This window comes from Engraulis encrasicolus, chromosome 22 (genome assembly GCF_034702125.1).
Source record: "Engraulis encrasicolus isolate BLACKSEA-1 chromosome 22, IST_EnEncr_1.0, whole genome shotgun sequence".
Classification (NCBI taxonomy): Eukaryota; Metazoa; Chordata; class Actinopteri; order Clupeiformes; family Engraulidae; genus Engraulis; species Engraulis encrasicolus.
In genome coordinates, this window is record NC_085878.1 from 15,823,872 (window position 1) to 15,843,239 (window position 19,368).

The following is a 19,368-nucleotide window of genomic DNA, read 5'->3' on the forward strand; positions in this document are numbered from 1 at the left end:
AATGTCTTTATCTAATGTCCTTTCGTAGACCTTCAGTGGTCATCATTTTTAGGATGGCATGAAGCGCTGTTTACAAAATACTGATTTACAAAAGAAGAGCCTAGAGCTACAGTATGCATCATTTACCTACTCTTGGCCATATCCTGCTAGACTGAACAGACTAAGTTATATTCTCTGAGATTCTGTGCATTGAATTTCACATCGTGTTTGTCCAACCTGCCTATTCTTGGCTGCTGCTCTGTCTGGCTGGACATTTGTCATCAGATCCAGTGTCTGATTGATTGCAGCTCTGTTGAAGTGTTTGAAAGATGGCTATTGAACCTGCATATGAGAACGCCCTGTTGTCTGTTGGAGCTTTGCCAGAACAGTCTGCATCACTACAAGTTTGGTGCTGCAGCCATGCTAATATTTTGCATCATACAAAATTATCAATGCGTATTATTAAGATATGGTCTGTATATCAATATCAACGCATATCAAGACATGATCTGTAAGGCAATTTTCTCTTTTTTTATGTAGCCCTAGAGCTGTCTCACTCTAGAAACTGTCTCTGAATTGAAACAGTTCCCTATGCGTGTGACATGTAAGCTTGTCAGTTCTTATTGGTCGTGCTCTTGGCTGTGCAGCCTGCAGAGCTGTTTCGCCTTTCAGGTAGCGCATGGTCATAAATCATGTGTTTGCACGTCGATATGCTGTGGTGCCTAATTGGATTCACTGAGGTTCCTGTTGCCCCCAGGAACTCTCATACAATACATATGCTACCAGAGAGATGCTGCCTGGCTGCCCAGAAATGCCCAATGGGTAGACACTTCAACCAGGGAAGTAGACGCAGGAGGGGAGTAGGGGGGTAGGGGGACAAAAGGGTCCGTTGTCCCAGGCCCAGAGAAGGGGGGTGCCTAGAATTGGGTCCTCATTTCATTATATGCATTGGGGAAGGAGCCCTTTCACATGAGTTTGTCTCGGTCCCCAGCCAAACCTGTCAGCAGCCCTGACTCCAGCTCTAGCCCATTGCTGTGGGACATGACATTGGGAGTGCTGTATGTGACTGCAATAGCAATGGGGCATCCCATGGAGGCCTGCCAATGGTAATTACCTTCCCCTTTGTATCTTGAGGAAGAAATGAAGGTTAGAGATTTCAGCCCCTTGCGAGAGTGGATGCATCTGAAAGGAAAACACCAAGCGGTGGCGTGTTACACAAATTATGCTGCATTGTATGTTATTGCATACAGTTACACTTTATTTTACTGCAATGGTTACACTAATTAGGTTAAGTGTAATGATGGCAAATAGTAACATGTAACATTATGTACTTGTCCTTATCTTAGGGTTATGTTTGGGGAATTATTTTGCTTTTAGTTGCTGTAAAGGCTTTAGGTGGTCGAAATTACCTTAGGATTAGGGTTAGGGTTAAGATAAGGTATCTACAATATAAGTACATAATATTACATGTTGATAGTATCAGATGCATCAGATGATAGATATAGTAAGTAACACTAATACATACAGTGTACACTGCAAAATAATATGGCACCATGCTCGTATCATACTGTATCTGCTTTCAAGTAAGGGCGTCAGGAAGACCTACATGTTAATGATACAGAACAAACCTCCCCTCTGCAAACATGCTGTTTTTCAATAACCAGGCGAGCTTGCCGTCCCATGGGGATTACTGCCGGCGTGTGAAGTGTATTTATAGCAGAATCCAGTGGGTTGCACTGCATGCACCGCATCACTGCCAGAAGATTATTCTAGAAGTTGTTTTGCTGTAAACAAGGGTTGTCAAACTAACGTTTACATGAAGCTTTGGAGGGGCTGAAAAGGGACCGGGAATGGTGTCTTGCCAGAGAGGCACATAATGAAATCCATTGTAGTGCTTCTCCCCTACTCTGCTGTTCAGACTGTACGCCTCATTGTGCCAGTGCGTTAGCTCTGTACAGCCTTCAAATTTTGGGTGGTTTTAGGAAAATGGAATCACATGTGTAGCCTTCAAGAACATCCTGCAGTTTTTTTTTAGACTGGTTCTTGTTGTGCATTATTGGACAGTATTCATGGGGGAAGGCAAAACATAACTGAGTAAACAATGAACAAAACCATTGACCTTAATACACACATATCCTTATGGCTTGATTTTATCTCGTAAAATCTTTGAGAGCCTAAGTTGTTGCATATTCGCCTGCTTGTCCTGCACCACAAACAGGTGCGGTTGAAGATCATGTTACAAAAGGGGGGGGTATGGATGGCCAGCTGTGGACCCCGACCAGACAGACATGCAAGACATAAAGCTGGTGGTGACTTGTTCACCTGGTGGACACGCACACACTATTATAAGGCTATATAGCCTTATGTAGCTAAACTACAGAGATCAGAGTACTATGGGACTGAGGGGCTACACAGTAACACAAAAGCCATTGAACGCCCACGCCCCCAATACCCCCAAAACACACACAACAGTTCTTTATTGTACTCAGTCTGTGTGTGTGTGCATGTGCTGCACATGTATTAGTCTCTCTCTCTCTCTCTCCTCCCCCTCTCCTGTTTTGTACTGTGGCCTCACAGCATGTGTGGCTGTGCCTCCTGTGCTCTGCAGGAAGTTGTGTAAAAACCCCTTTGCCCCAGATCCTGCACATGAAAAACACAAACACACACACAGGCAACATGTTGCATATGTGGCGTGGTGTGTGTGTGCTTGGGTCTGATAAGTCCAGTATTTAGGTAGAAGGTCAAGAATAGTATGGGGGCGTGAATGACAAATACAGCTTAAACTAGAGAAAATGTCTGTTACATCTAATCTGTACAAATAGAGACGGGGAATCCAGACTGTGGTTTCAATGGCACAAGCACACACACACACACACACACACACACACACACACACACACACACACACAGACACGTCTCCGCACCAAAGCAGATCCGACCAGATCAGAACGGCTGTTTATTGTGGGACACTGCCCTGCAGCACCAAAGGAACATAAACCTAAGCACACACATGCACATACTCTCTCTTTCACGCACATTCTCTCTCTCTCTCTCTCTCTCTCTCTCTCTCTCTCTCTCTCTCTCTCTCTCTCTCTCTCTCTCTCTCTCTCTCTCTCTCTCTCTCTCTCTGCACACTTTTGGCACCTGGCTGAGATGTAAGCCTTTTATTTACCTATGTAAGTTTTGTTTTTTGTGATTGTCAATCCATAGCACAATTTGTGCTTCTGTATTTGAAGAGTATGCACTAAAGGTGTTTTTACATTCAAATTCTCTCTCTCTCTCTCTCTCTCTCTCTCTCTCTCTATCTGTCTTTCTCATCTTCTCTGTTGGTCTGCCTCTCTCTCTCTCTCTCTCTCTCTCTCTCTCTCTCTATCTATCTGTCTTTCTCATCTTCTCTGTTGGTCTGCCTCTCTCTCTGTATCTCTCCCTACATATAGGTATTATACGTTACCATATTACAGTGTCTGTCAATAATGCATTAAACATTCTTTATTTGAAAAACAAACTGTTTACAGTATTTCAGTAAAGCTGCAAACCTTTCACCAAGTCCCTGTCTTTCTCAAATAGAGAAACTGTAAGTCATGATGAAAGTAAATTGCTCCAGGTTCCATGCACACAAGTGTGGGAACTAGAACATGTTACAACAAGGTCATAACCATATCAAACAGGTTTTCTTTTGAATTGTACATGTAGTATTACACCTCCCACGCATTTGTGGAGATGTTAAGTCCCAGTATTGCACAGCTGTCATTGGTGTTGAATGAGTAACGAAAATGACGGTTTATTTAAACAGTGTCAACAAACGAGAAACTAATTGGGAGAGGGTACACAAATTAGTTTGTAATGAATCTACTCTCTAACGCAGCATAGAGCAACGAGTAGCTGTGTGCGTGTGCGTGTGCATGTTTGTGTGCTTTTGCTTGTGTGTGCGTGTGAGTGTGTGTGTGAGTGTGCTTGTGTGTGTGTGTGTGTGTGTGTGTGTGTGTGTGTGTGTGTGTGTGTGTGTGTGTGTGTGTCTTTGTGTCTTTGTGTCTTTGTGTGTGTGTGTGTGTGTGTGTGTGTGTGTGTATGTGTGTGTGTTGCAGCCTGATCTCTCAGAATTCCGTGGAATGGACATGGATGTTTGGGACACGAAATCCGTGTCAGTTTCACGGATTTTGACAAAATTCCATGCTCCTGGACACAGAATTGTTTTCCATGATGGACTATCATTAGAAAATAGATACCAAATGCTAATCCTAAACAAAATAATGCTATAGCAATTTAAGTTGTGCCCTGATCAAAACAATCCCTAACCTTAACCTGTCAGTAAAGACATATTTTTGAGAAATACCTTTTCCAGTTGGTTGATAGTCTATCAAATTCATTTAATAAACGAAAGAATACTAGCTGTGCCCAGACCAAAACAATCCCTAACCCTAACCTGTCAGTAAGAAATGTTTTTTTAGAAAAAAAATATTTGAAATTTAAAAAATACTGTGGACATAAACATAAAGCTGTGGGAGTATAGAGAAAGCACTTCCGTGTGTCCATCACAGAAAACAATTCGGTGTCCAGGAGCACATAATTTTGGCAAAATCCATGAAACTGACACGGATTTTGTGTCACAAAGATCAGTGTCCATTCCACGGAATTCTGAGAGATCATGTTGCAGCGTGCGTGTGTGCGTGCGTGTGTGTGTGTGTGTGTGTGTGTGTGTGTGTGTGTGTGTGTGTGTGTGTGTGTGTGTGTGTGTGTGTGTGTGTGTGTGTGTGTGTGTGTGTGCGTGTGTGCGTGTGTGTGTGTGTGTGTGTGTTCATTGTATATGTGTAGTAGAGGTAAGAGCAAGCAGAGAACCAGAGAGCCAGTGAGTGCCACATGGAACAAATCCCTTCCAGGGCTGCGTATACTGTGTATCGGGTGGCATGGCATGACGCTCTCCCCGGGCTCTTGCTGTGCTACCTGGCTCATCGCTACACACCGCTTCTTGGCCCAGTGAACCAGGCCAGGCCAGCCAGCATGGACGCTAGCATCACTGTGCCATGGGATGCCGTAACTAATGGCACACCAAGCCTGAAACCTCAGCCAGTGATCTCATCTCATCTCCCACCCTGCTCCTGCTCCTGCAGAGCCTGGGCCTGGGCCTGAGCTACTCCAGGCAAAAACTCACTGTGCTCCACTTCCTCTCCGTGCCATTCTTTGGTGACATGTTTTGTGACTGTTAGCTCAACACTTACCGCAGAGATACACCAGCGGCGACGCGATTCAAGCGACAGAGTGTAGCAGCAAGCGATACGAGCGATTGAGGAGACAAGAGTATGTCCGTACAGGCAGAAGGCAAAGCATTCAAGCATTCCCATTGGCTGTGGTCACTGACCTCTATACAGTCATTGGCTGTCGCGGCTTGTCGCCGAACCGCATCATAGAAAGTTGAAAAGATTTCAACTTCAAATTGTCGCGCTCGTCGCGCAAATCGCTCTAGTCTCCAGAATCGCTTTTGTCTCGCGACTCAATACAAAGTCAATTACTTCCGTCGCTCGACTCGCTCAGATCGCCAATGGTGTATTTCTGCGGTTAGGGGGCTTGAATAGTCGATACATTCGGAAGCCTATGTGACCAGAATGGGCCGCATCGCTAGCCAGGCCGTGCCCTCCAAGTGACGCAACACCTTCAGCGTTGCTACTAGTCAGGTCAAGAGCAATGCAAGTACTTTCTGAGCTCCCGAAAAAAACGGGAACTCCTCCCACTTTGTCAGGAAGCAAACAACCATTAGCAAACCAAGGGAGGCTTGTCAATCATGCGGTTTGGGAAATGTTAATTGTTATGCTCTTGGTCAGACCAAGTCTCGAAGAGATTTGAAAGTCGATAATAATCAGGCTACGGCATCGCTACACTTTGGTTGCCATTTTATGTCGAAGTGTATCAAACGGCAATGCGAGGTAATGCTTATGTCACTGTGTAATCTGATTCAACTCTCCTCCACTGGCTCCGTACTCTATAACCTTTAGTGTATGTAATTGGACCAATGTGTCATACTGTGTGGCCTAGCCTTCAACTGATCAAGGTCGCCGCTGAAGCAGTGATGTTCCACTACAGTATTTGAACCGCCTGTTTACTGCATGTCAACAACAGGTGTTTAAATTGTCAAATAAATGTGTCCTTCCCTTTGCTTTATGCTACAGAGTGCAGCTGATCGATGACTTGTCATACGAGGACGTGAAGAAATGCTACCGTGGCTCGGTAAGTCACATTTTTATGTGTACCCAATGCCCATGTGTGCCCTACATGATCCCATTTTGTAACTTTGCAGCTCTATCATGAACCCACTGGCATGTTGTCTGAGGACCTTTATAGACATTGCTATTGACAGTTGGCCTTAAGCCTGGAATAAAATGTTGGGAGACATAATTGGTTGAGCGCTGATAAAAAAACACAGCCTTCAAGTGGAGTAGGTCAAGGCCAAATTCATTAAAGCAGGGAAAAAAAGGAAACAACTTGGCGATGTTTATTGGAAGGTGTCATTATACTACTAGGTGTAAATGCTTCCCGACCTTGAGATGCGATACCAGCCGAGGGAACACCAGTGGCAACCTGGCAATGTGATTACCAGTCATAAATGAGCAATTCCATCACGGTAGTCATTCACCTAGCTTTACACACACACACACCGCGGCGAGAGCCTGCTACAACCAATAGAGATCAAACATTAAAGGAACGTTTCTACTCGTTGAATACGTCTGTGCAGCCAATAGGAGTAGAACATGAAGGGAACGTTCCTACTGCTTGACTGAGTGAATAGGTCCTGTACGGATTATGATCATTATCTAAATGCTTAGTGTCCCAGGATGAGCAAAAGGCTCATAGTGTTACAGACAGGTTGAGGAGGAAGAACACAGAGTCTAGAGTGCTGTATTACTCTATTACAGGCTGGCAGGCAGCAGGGGGATGCTTCTTTTTAATCTGTAGGGAGCTCAGTGTCATTGTGGTTTCTGTTGTGAATGGAGTAGGTGTTGCAGCTAGTCTCTCTCTCCCGCTCTCTTTCTCTCTCTCTCTCTCGTTCTCTCTCTCTCGCTCACTGCTCAGTCGCATTGCAGTGAGGTAGGACCGTTCTCTCTCTCCCTCTCTCCGCTCTGGCGCTGGCTTTGATAAACTACCACCGAGAGGCAGGGAGGCACAGGTGTTAGCTAGCTCGGTACACGAGAAGCTGAGAGGTGGTTATGTGTGTGAGAGTAGAGTGGGTGTAGTGGATAGTGTGTGTGTGAGAGACAGAGGGGCTGTGCTCGCTCGCTGGCCCCTATTGAGGGGAGGGAAGATGAGAACAGTCGCTAGTGTACCATCCTGAGTTGTTGTACGCGCACACACATATTTGCACACACCCACACACATTCACACATACATACACAGAAGCGCACGCATCACCAGACCCGGAAAGGAAGTGAAGGACTTGCTCGTGGCACTGTGCTTTTTACCCTCCACTGGCTAGCTGGCTCTACTCCATGCAAGTGGCTACGAGAGAGGGTCCTCATGTGTGCGCCGGTGTGAGTGAGTGAGTGAGTGGTTGTGGGTGTGTTCGCATGTGAGAGCACCACACATCGTGTGTGTGTGTGTGTGTGTGAGTGAGTGAGTGTGTGCGTGCTGGTCCGTGTGTGTGTGTATGTGGCATCAGCATGTTGAGCTTGGTGCAGGGCTCGCGTCCTCTGAGGCAGAGGAGCCCGGTGGTGAGCAGCTCTGCTGCCGCTGCGGCAGATCTCATGACTCTGCCCTCTCCCTCCGCACAGACCGTCAGCAAGTACAACTCCCAGTACCACAAGCTCTTCCAGACCGTGCCCAAGGAGGAGATTCTTATGAAAGGTATGTGCAGTCTAATGTCAACAGTAGTCTTTCTCTGTCTATGTTTCACTGACTTTTCCACTGTCTGTGTTTCAACTACCCATGTCCTTCACTGTTTATGTTTCAAGAGGGCATCATTTTCACTGTAAATGATTCAAAAAGCCATCTTTCATTCTGTGTTTTGATAAATTAGTCTGCCCAAAGTTGTGTTACCCATGTGCCTGTTGTGTTAAGTCTGCCAAAGCTAGGTTTTGACTGTGTCTGTTCATAGAGTCTTGTCACTTTATAGAGGGGGTGTTGTTGTTGCTGTTTACTTTTAAATATAGGCTACAGCTCATGTTCATTCAGTGATATCCCATCATGCCTAGTTTGCCTGTGATGGGTCCCACAGTATTACTCAGTTGAATGTGCTGTTTCTGGACTCTGGAAAGTTGAGCACATACCTGTTAGCACAGCACAGCAAAGTTCCCGTGCTCTGTTCCGTGAAGTCACCTAGACTGGATCTTTCTGTAGTTCGCTTTTCATTTTTATTTAAAAAAAAATATGTAACACCATAATAATACATTCAATAATAGAGAATCGAGTATTGTCATAATTTGATGTTGTTATGTTTTGCTCATTTCGTAGCCTCTTAGTGCATATGGGGTCGCCAGCGGGCCTATTCACTATTTGCTGAAAATACTCAACTACATCATGACAATATTGCTATGACATTATCGAGAGCCTTAAAGATACACTGTGCAGGAAATGGTCATAAAAGGTACTGCAACTATGCTGCTCATTGAAACTGTGTTGCCTATTGCCAAATTTGATCTTTTCATGAAAGTTTACTAAGTAATAAACTAATATTTTCTAGTATGGCCAAAGTACAGTCATGTTTGCAGCTAAAAATGGCTATTTCTGGAAATTCAAAATGTTGGACCATGGAAAAGATCCCCCTTTTCATGTATGAAAAGTGCAATTTTTACAGTCATAATGAATACTTAGAATTTGATGGTGGTGGTAAGTATTGATGAAAAAGGTAACATTAGTGAATGGGTAGCATGAATTCTGGAAATAAACAACTAAGAATCTTACACAGTGTACCTTTAAGTGACAGATTAAGACATAACCATTATAATGTGGGTGATAGTAAGGTTATAACATACACTTTGCATAAAGGGGTTAATATTTGTACACCGTTGCACCATATACCTAACACTCAGTTATACACTTCCTTACTAACTGCCCCCTCAGTGGATTTAAAACCACAATGACGTGGCAATGCTGAACAGGATATGTCTTTTCACTCTGTCTCAGCTTACCTCAGCCTACTAAATCATCTCCTCTTACGCTGCCTCTGACTCCAACTGACTTACATCTCAGTCATCAGGCAGATCTATGTTACACTTGTGTATCACTTCATGTGAAAATGTGTGCTGGAGTTTCCATGTACTGCATTTATGTGCGTTTATGTGTGGGTGTTACTATTTATTTATGTGCCTTCTAATATGTGTTTGTATTTTGTGGATGTGTATGTCTCTCTCTCTCTCTCTCTCTCTCTCTCTCTCTCTCTCTCTCTCTCTCTCTCTCTCTCTCTCTCTCTCTCTCTCTCTCTCTCTCTCTCTGTATGCACGTGTGTGTGTGTGTGTGTGTGTGTGTGTGTGTGTGTGTGTGTGTGTGTGTGTGTGTGTGTGTGTGTGTGTGTGTGTGTGTGTGTGTGTGTGTGTGTGTGTGTGTCCGCAGTATACTCGTGTGCTCTGCTACGAGATATATTGCTCCAGGGCCGCCTCTACATTTCCAGAAACTGGCTGTGTTTCTACGCCAACCTCTTTGGCAAGGACATTAAGGTGAGTGGCAGCCAGTCACCAGCAGCCGATAGCTTTCAACGCTGTGCACCGCCAGCCTTTACAAGCCCACCATAAAAGATGTGAATCTGTGAGCAGCATTTTGCATTAGAGGCTATATAGCACACAGCCAAGTGGAAGTCAAAGTCAACGTTTCCACCTTTATCTTCGCATGCCTTTAGAATGCGTGTGGAATTCCTGCAGGTGGTTCTATCTGGCCTGAGAAGCCTTCAGTAAGACAAAGAGGCAGGCTCATGCGCTCTCTACATGTGATAGCAAATCACATGGCACATGTGTACCAAGCAACCATTCCGCACCCATCAAAGCATACAGATTATCTGCATATTTAACCATATTCAAATTATGTTTCTTTTTTTTTTTTTGGCTTAGTACTTATATCGTCTTTTAATGTTTACTGAAGTGCACACAGTGCAATGCACAAATAATGTGCAAGAAAAGTGTTCTATGTAAAAACACCTATGCAAACCCACTAAGTACGCAGGCAGACAGATAGACAAATAACACAGGTAATATAAGCCAATCAGACTTGGTCAGAGTGGTAGAGATAGTGTACTGAGTGGAGGCAGTGTCAGTGCAGATATGCAGAGTATGGTATTGTCAACTAGTATGCAATAGAGGTAGTGTGACATACTGGACAAATACAGTAGAGGTAGTGTCAGTGCAAATATGGAGTATGTAGTGTTAAATGGTATGCATATATACAAGTATAGGAATTACCTTGATAAACATTTAGAATGGATGGGGTAATGGCCTTGTGTATATGTACAGTATAGTCTTTGCTACTAATTGTCATATAATACTACGGTATAGTCTACAACTGTTGGTGCTTGGATTTTGGAATTTTGTATAAAAAAAACGATCATTCAATCATGTGTACCATTATGGAAACTATTCAGAAGAATGTCCACATTGAATATGTTGGACTATACTGCCGTACCAAACAAGAACGCAGTAACACTTCCTGGTAAAGCGGCCAGACAACTGTATTGTAGGTAAAGTGATGGTGACACTTCCAATCTGATACTTTTTTAGAATGGAAATGTGTGCACTCACAAGGGAAAAGAACAACATTCATATGTCTTTTCACCACAAAAAAAAAAACAGTTTCATTGATAAGTGCAGTAACATAACTTACTGCGTTATAACTTATAGCTTATAAGACGTAACCTCGTAAAACCACAGACCTGCGTGAACATCCTTACTGCATTCTATTTTTGAAATATTTTGGATTTTTATAGCTGCATTTTCAAGGCGATTTTTGTCTGAAACGGATTGGGCCAAACTATTCTGTAACAAGACAAAGGACGTATTATATCAGTCCATTTTTGGTCTAAAATCAATTTCGACCAGATATGCAGTTACTGCGTTCTTGTTTGGTATGGCAGTATAAACCAAACACAGTTGTAATGTACAGTAATTAACACCACTTACATATATCACTGCTGAACTGAAGAAAAAAATTCATGCTCCATGTACACGTAGCATGCGTGACCTGTGGTATACACAGAACGTTTGGTGGTTACAATGATGTATTGTCCATAGCACTTCAATATGCATAATCATGCACAGCACATACAGTGCTAATTTAATGACAAGCTATTGTTTTGGCCGTGACATGCACTATGGCAGGCCAGCAAATGTGATTACATGGCAGTGGTGTCCATACGGCCGTCATGGTGATTGATGTGCTGTTTTCATGTGGGCTTGCAGGTGGCCATCCCGGTGGTGTCTGTGCGCCTGGTGAAGAAACACAAGACAGCGGGCCTGGTGCCCAACGGCCTGGCTATCACCACAGACACTGGCCAGAAGGTGAGGAAGCATGCCGCATGGCACGTTTAACATGCAAACATTGCATTTAGTGTTGCTGGCATGTTCAACTAGATTGGTTCAAATGAGTTGTGCATAGGGACTAGTCCTCTTTGATCTATGTAGACTTAGGTGACCTTGGGCCAGAACAGTTAAGTCAGTTCACCCTCTTCTCTTCCCCACGTTAATGTTTTTTTCCTAAGCTGACTGAGATGCCTGGAGAGTGCTGGTTGACAAACTGTCGCTTGAACTTCAAGTTATGAGTTCAACTCCACAACGCTTCGACCCCTAGACAAACTCTCAGAACATTAGGTCACAGCTACGCTATATTTATGCTTTAGTGTGGGTGACATTTGTGCATAAGTTGACAGCAAAAGAGTAATGAATGGCACAAAATGTCCTCGGAATACTTCAGCGTGTTGACCTCTGTGCCTGTCAGGCAGGTTCACTTTTGAAAGCCTGTAGGTCAAAATATTGTGTGCCAGATCCACCTTGGGAGCTTGTGGGAACAGTGTTGACAACCTCTATTTTTTCTGCTGTGAGGTCTTTTGTGTATCAGTGGCTGGTGGGTTACGCATTTTTATTCTTAAAGTTTGCAGACTGAGTTACACCTTAATTTCTAAAGCTTAAAAAGGATAGAAAACACAGACCTGTGCTGGTTGGCTGTGCTGTGAAGCTCTTGCAAAGGGGAAGTGGTTTTGAAAAAGGAGCCTCAAGCCTAGGTGATGAGGAGATAAGGGGACAGAGGCAGCAGCCATTTTAGAAACAAAGGCCTGTCAACAAGCGCAGGTGGCTTTGGAAAAAAGGGCCAAGCTAATGTAAATCGCCGGCTCAGCTCAGTACTTTGGTTATGCTGAAGGGGTTTCAAGGTGACTCGTCGGCATCTATTTTGGGCCTATTTTTCCCCTCACTGTCGTCACGTTAGAAAAAGACTATTGTTTGTGCCAGCGGTATATACGTACGTACATCCGACCTATGTACGTATATACTAGAGGACGTCAGAGAACAGTAAAGGTGTTCATGCTGCACGTGACGCTTAATATATTTTCAGCCTCTGGTCTGTCATGGTGATTTATGCCAGATGATGCTTGTATTTGCTGCTTCCGAGGAACAGCCTTATCTTTAGGTTTGTGCCGTGTGTCCATGTGTTAGCTGTCTGTGCTTCTGCTTTGAGGTTTGGTAGCTCTGGCTGTTTAAATTCCACTAAAGTCTTCGGTGCCCAATGTTGGTTTTAATATTTCCTGGACCTGTCAAGAAGTCTACCTCAGTTAAAAAAAACGGTCTACCAGTTCCATCAGCTCTGATGGACACAAGCTGCCAGCCTACTGGCCTGCAGATGGTTCACTGAGTCACTGAGTTACTTACATCTGTATTCCCTTTATTCTGCCTGTGAACTAGAAAGGTGCCATGTTTGGCATTTTGACATTTTATTTTCTGTGTGCAACATTGGATTGTTGCGTTACATTAGTTCTCTAAAACGATGTTTCAGTCAATTTAATATCCTTTTCGTTTTTGATCAATAATGCTGAAATTGTAGATACCATTGTAGTAATATCACATTTGGAAGGCTTCCTATTTAAAATTCTCTGCTGCTGTGTCATCTTATCATGACAACTATAGTCAAATGGAAACAAAAACAAAATATGGACACAAGACCTGACAGTGGATGGGACAGAAATTGGATATAAAATATTGTGGGCAACCTCAGATGCTTGTTAGGCTGTTGCTTTAGTTTTAGGATGTCTCGTGCCCCGACTAGATGACAGCTGGTAAAAGATGCCCTGTCATTACTGACAACAGGAACGTGAGCACAGGAGACAGTGAATGGAATTAATGTCCCCTTGCTGAGGTTTTTTTTTTTTTAAATATAAGCCGTTAAGCTTTAAGCTCTTTCCACTGCCTGGCTTTATGCTCTCATCTTTGTAATGGGAGAATGGAATTCTCTTTTTCTCCCTGTAATGGGATTATTAGATAGTTTTGCCGTACCATTTGTATCACACAGTCTGATTCGCTCTGTCAGATGTACATCTGGCTTGTTCTATGGTTGTACTGTATATGGGTCGTTGTGTTTGTGTTTGTGCTTGCTAATGATTTATGTTTTGCTTGTGTTTGCATAATGCTTGTTATGTTTGTCACACTTCACTATACCACAGTCACTGTGTGTGCAAGTGCATGTCAAGTGGTGTGCATGCTCTGTCTATCAGTTGTGGAGATATTGTTATCTAATGAAAAACGTTCTCTGTGTGTGCGTGTGTCTTTTTTTATCTTTTTCAGTATGTGTTTGTGTCACTCCTGTCCAGAGATAGTGTTTATGATGTACTGAGGCGGATTTGCACACATCTACAGGTAGCCTAATTACTTTCATAATTATTGTATTTTGCTGCTCACTCTTTCATCACATAAGTGTGTGTAAACAGATGCTAATAGATCCACGTTCTGTGCAGGTCAATGGCAAGAAGAGCCTCAGCCTCAAGCAGTTCATGGAGGAGCCCAACTCCTTATCTCTGGTGAGCCTTTGGACCCCTATACATGCAGCCACTATCTCAGGGACAAGCAGTGATGTGTTTTCAAGAAACTTATTTCCCCAAATCAGTCCTTGTTGTTTAGTAAGTTTACATCAATAATGGGGAATGTTCTTCTTCACACAGCCGTATAATAGCCTAATAATAAAACATTCTTGTAATGATTAAGAATTACAAATGTGGACTTGAACAAATAATGCACAATAATTACTGAGCTACTCAAGCGGATTTTTACTCGGCTGTTGTATTATAGAGGGTTAATCCAGTTCTCCCCCAAGGCAACCCATTTACCAATTGGCTGCCTTCATCAGGGTTAGTACTTAAAGCCCTCAGACCCCTAGATGATGAGTAGTATGAAGCTTGGTCAATTAGGTAGACTCACATTCATTCATAATACATAATTATGTTGTCAGCTTGACGCTCACACAGATCTGATCCATTTAAAGTGTAGGCATGAATTACATGCAAGGTACCGCCGCAGCCATTTTTGTCTGCTGTTTATTTGTTTTGATACGCCAGCTGAGTCCCAGAACTCTGCATTTGCCAGGTTCCCTCTCTACCCACAAGGCTTAAGCAGAATACTGATTCTGACTGCCAGCCTCGAGCAGCATTGGATTACTTCCATGAGTCTGACCTCAGTGCTGCCATCTGCTGTTTTGGTCAGTGTAGTTTGCTTGTTTGTTTTGGGAGATATTTTGCTTTTTGTATATTCTGAATTTTTATGTGCTGAGTAGCGCCAAGTATATTTTTGGCATTTAGTTTTATTGATGCTATAAAAAACAAACTTACTGCCTTGGTGAGGTGGGTATACAGGTGTCAAAACTGCTGGGTTCATCTTTTTCATAAAGAAGGAAAAGAAAGATACCAATATCTGCACAGGGAACAGCTGTCTCACTGTAATCCATTTGAATAAATTAACACTATACAACATGTTGACCAAACAAGATCTTCATCAGGTCTATAGTTCATCTGTTTCACATGGGTCTGTTGTGTCTTCACATGTGCTCTCTCTCTCTCTCTCTCTCTCTCTCTCTCTCTCTCTCTCTCTCTCTCTCTCTCTCTCTCTCTCTCTCTCTCTCTCTCTCTCTCTCTCTCTCTCTGTGTCTCAGGATGAGTTTGTGGTCCCGGATGAGTTCCCTGTGGTGGATGAGTTTCCGCCGGTGCTCAAGTGGAGGCGGAAGCCGTCAACCGGCTCGGTGTCCTCCTCGCTCCCAGACCTGCTGGGCAACTCAGCCAGTAGCCTCAGTGCTGTGGACGTCCCCTTCCAGACAGAGGAGCCCTTGGAGGGTGAGGATACCTGTGCACACACACACACAGTCATGAGAAAGCGGTTAGAGAGTCAGAGTTGTAGGCCAAAGATTTGCTTTGACTGCCGACCCGCCAGGTTGGTGGGGGGAGTAATTACCCAGTGCTCTCCCCCATCCTCCTCCATGACTGAGGTTCCTTGGGGCACTGCTTCTTTGGGGTGCCATTTGATGCTGCCCCCATGCACGGGTGAGGCATAAATGCAATTGTGCTGTGTGCAGTGAGCACTGGGTGCACAATGACAATGGGAGTTTCCCAGATGGTCTTTCACTTTCACACACATAAACATCAGGGGTAGTGCAGATAGCCAGACACACATACTGTACATACACACACACTACCACACAGGCAGGTAGACACAGATAGATCCTTCATCACCATCCAGTAACTATCTGAACAATAGTTACAGTTCACTTTAAAGTCTTGAATCTAATTGAGTTAAATTCCATTAAAACAATACCTATCTTCCAGTCATTGGCTTTTTTTTCAGCATCTATTAGCTCTGTCTAAAGGGCGATCAATGGTGAATGCTTACATGTGTAAACGGAAATCAGTAATGGATACAGCAGTTTCACAGACCTGCTCTGAAGTGCCCTGGGGTTACATGTAAAATAGCACTGAAGTTGTCATCTCAAGTGTGTCTGAATTTGCTCCTGATTTGGGTATTTGCTGAGATTAATGTGCAGTCTGCCTGTTCTTAGTGTTGTGTCCCTCAATCGAAGTAAATCCACAGCGTTCGTGGGGGTGGGGGGTGGAAAACAAGTGAGGCTCTGTGTGGTTGCAGCCGCTTGTAAAGCAGCAGAAGAGACACAAATAGACTTTTTTCCACAGCAGAGCTGGAAATGCACGAGGCTGTTGCATCCGCAATTAAGGATGCTGTTAATGTGTTTGTGTGTGTGTGTGTGTGTCTGTGTGTGCGTGTGCGTGTGTATGTCTGTTTGTCTGTCTGTCTGTCTGTCTGTGGGTTTTGTTAGTCTAAACACATGTGCATGTTGTGTATACTCAGTGTCCTAAGTGTACACTGCCTACTAAATGATTGAATTTTGAATGGTTTTTAAATCTGTGTATACTACCCATTTTAGGTGCCGCCACTCTGGGAGCAGCAGACAGACCTTGCACAGACATGGCTAGACCACATTTTCTCTTTTACATGAGTCGCTTTTTTGGGCCGTGTTTGTTTTGTTTTTGCATGCATCTGGCTGTGTAAGCAAGCCTTCCTGCACCAGGGTGTAGTTCAAATATATGAACAAGAAAAATCCAGTACACCTGCTTCACCTCTTTACAGGGTTATGCCAGTTCTCACACATCAGCTTAAGTCTTAAATAACGGTCAGGGAAACTATTTCCGTCTCCCAGCCAAGGGAAGTGTTTTGTCTGATTCGGGGAATTAAGATTGCAGATTAAGATTGAACAGTCTACCACAAGTCCTAACTCTGATTGACTGGGCTCTTGCTTTGTTTTTGTGTGTGTGTGTGTGTGTGTGTGTGTGTGTGTGTGTGTGTGTGTGTGTGTGTGTGTGTGTGTGTGTGTGTGTGTGTGTGTGTGTGTGTGTGTGTGTGTGTGTGTGTGTGTGTGTGTGTGTGTGTTGTTGATGCAGAGGTCGGGCTGGAGACGGACAAGATCCTGCTCACAGAACCGGTCCCTGAGCTGGGCCAGATGGAGTACCAGCTGCTGAAGTTCTTCATCCTGCTGTGAGTTGGGCCCGGTACTGGCACTGGGGAGCAGTAAATATGCTGACTGGGGCTATCTGTCTGTCTCTCTCTCTCCCACTCCTCTCCTTTCTTCCTTCTCCTTCTCTTTTTCCTCCTCCTCCTCCCATCTGTCTCTCCCCTCCCTCTCTCCATCTCTTCCTCTCTCCCTCACTGTTCCTCTCTGTGTCTCTCTCACTCCCTCTTCCTCTGTCTCCCTCCCTCCTCCTCCTCTCTCTCTCTCTCTCTCTCTCTCTCTCTCTCTCTCTCTCTCATCCCACCTCCTCCCTTTCTCTACCTCTATTCATCTTTCTGCTCTGCTTACTCTCAATCATGCTGACTGTCTCTCTATATTTCTCTCCCTCACTCTCTCTCTCTTTCGCTCTGTCTCTCTCTCGCTGTTAATCTCATCTCTCAGTCCTCCGTCTCCTGCAGGCCCCGTCTGCTAGGATCCGCCATTTAATATTAATGTGCTGAATGGTGTGATATCAATGTTTGAACATTTCCAATGAATTTATTATGGAGCGAGGAAGAGAAAAAGAGTCAACCTCTGCTCTGTTTCTCAGACAAAGGCAGGTATTCCCATTGGATTACGGTGTGGATGATGAATGATTGGGTCTCAGTGTTCCTCTCTCTGCTGGGAATACACCATTATATGAGTATTCAATTAGCACAGAGCGTGCCATGTTTCCCTTTAAGCTGCTGCTGGTGATGGTGGTGGTGGAGTTGCTAGGCAGATTTTGGTGAAGGGCTCTTTTTGGCCTCTGTGCTGCCCTCTATGGTTGAGCTGGCTGCAGCACATCTTTTTCTGTGTTGTCAAGGTGCTCGTGGATGAGATCAGCTTTTTCTTGGTGTTATGTTGATGTTTTTTGTAAATATTTGATCACACAGGAGAAATTATTTATGAAATGCATACTTAAACACAAGCTGTGCTTTAAACTGTGCATAAATGTTATATGTATTGTACATGAACATGATTTGTGTATGCTGGAAGACATTTCAGTGGTTTACAAACTGGAAGCACGTGATGAATGGTGGCTGTGTCATCATGTAGTGAGATATTGCCTTATATCATCATTTTTGTCAACAAGCAATTATACATACAGTATAAGGAACTGTTAGCTGAAGTCAGAAGTGAGATCTTGCCTCGAGAATCAAGCAATCAGGGTTGACCCTGAGTTAAACTGCAATTGATTGTCACATGAAATGTGAAAAGAACAATTTCTGTGTGTCCCTTTGTAAGAAAGGCACTGTGTCTATTGAGTGATTCAATTGAATACTGCATGTTTGACTGCACATACCATAAATGGTTTGTGTGCCGTGAGTATATCCACTGTGTTAAAAGCCCTCAGGCTGTGCAACCAGCCGTCCAACAGAACAAAAGAGCTGTGGGTTTAGTGTAAACAATACAGTTGACACAGGCCTTGAAATGGAGACACCCACACCTTAAAAGAGTGCTTCCTGGTTCTGAAAAGCAATTTGCATAGTAAATAGCAATACATTTTTTTAGATGTATTATTATGTTAATTACAGGCTTTACTATTCTTATGTCACATTGTAGATTAGGTTATATATAGTTTACATGCATTATGAAATAAATAACATTTGTGCCTGTACTTTCTCCTCTCTCTCTCTCTCTCTCTCTCTCTCTCTCTCTCTCTCTCTCTCTCTCTCTCTCTCTCTCTCTCTCTCTCTCTCTCTCTCTCTCTCTCTTCCCCTGTCTGCAGGATCATCCTCCTCATCCTGTCCTCCTGCTACCTGGCCTTCCGCGTCTGTAGCCTGGAGCAGCAGCTCTCCTTCCTCAACCACAACCCAGCCCTGACCCTGAGGGAAAGGTACTACTGATCTCAGAACAGCTGCCTTCAAATATGCTGCTTTTAAATATACCGTAAGCCAGCCAGGACCCTGAGGAATAACAGAAATGAAACAGAAATTAATAATGGTCATTCTCACTGAGACATCAAGAAAGATGACTAATTTCAGGAGGTAGGGGGGTAATAATGTTTTCAACTTTACCTGACACCTTTACCTGATAGATATTATACTGACCTCACAGCAGCTGCCATCAAATACACAGTAACATAATCCAGGCCTCTTCCTAAGAGAAAGGTACTGATCTCACAACTGTTGTCTGCAAATATATTAGCCGTGCATCATGGGAGATCCCAGCTCCCATGGTTCACACCATTCGCTTTGTGGAAAGAGGGAGGATATTAGATAAGAAAAAAAATGACAGTCTCCTCAGACAGTGTTTGATAACAGGAGAAAGAAAGAAGAATCTGCCGTGTCACTTGATGTGCTCAGCTTTGCATCATATCCTCCTGAGCATCCACAGCAGCAGACAGACACCACACTCCTCTCTCCTCTCTCTCCTCTCTCCCTCTCTCCCCTCTCTCTCTCCTCTCTCTCTCCT

General features: G+C 43.8%; 1 protein-coding gene across 3 annotated transcripts in view; it reads left to right on the top strand.

Annotated features, from left to right (window-relative positions):
* gramd2aa (GRAM domain containing 2Aa) overlaps positions 1–19,368 on the top strand; it is a 31,954-nt gene that overhangs the window by 9,865 nt on the left and 2,721 nt on the right. For all 3 annotated transcript variants that reach the window (XM_063189056.1, XM_063189058.1, XM_063189057.1), the window contains exons 3-11: positions 6,141–6,198; positions 7,737–7,809; positions 9,514–9,617; positions 11,346–11,444; positions 13,716–13,787; positions 13,886–13,948; positions 15,073–15,250; positions 16,865–16,958; positions 18,683–18,790. In XM_063189056.1, the coding sequence (XP_063045126.1) occupies positions 6,141–6,198; positions 7,737–7,809; positions 9,514–9,617; positions 11,346–11,444; positions 13,716–13,787; positions 13,886–13,948; positions 15,073–15,250; positions 16,865–16,958; positions 18,683–18,790 (849 nt within the window). The remainder of the gene's footprint in view (positions 1–6,140; positions 6,199–7,736; positions 7,810–9,513; positions 9,618–11,345; positions 11,445–13,715; positions 13,788–13,885; positions 13,949–15,072; positions 15,251–16,864; positions 16,959–18,682; positions 18,791–19,368) is intronic.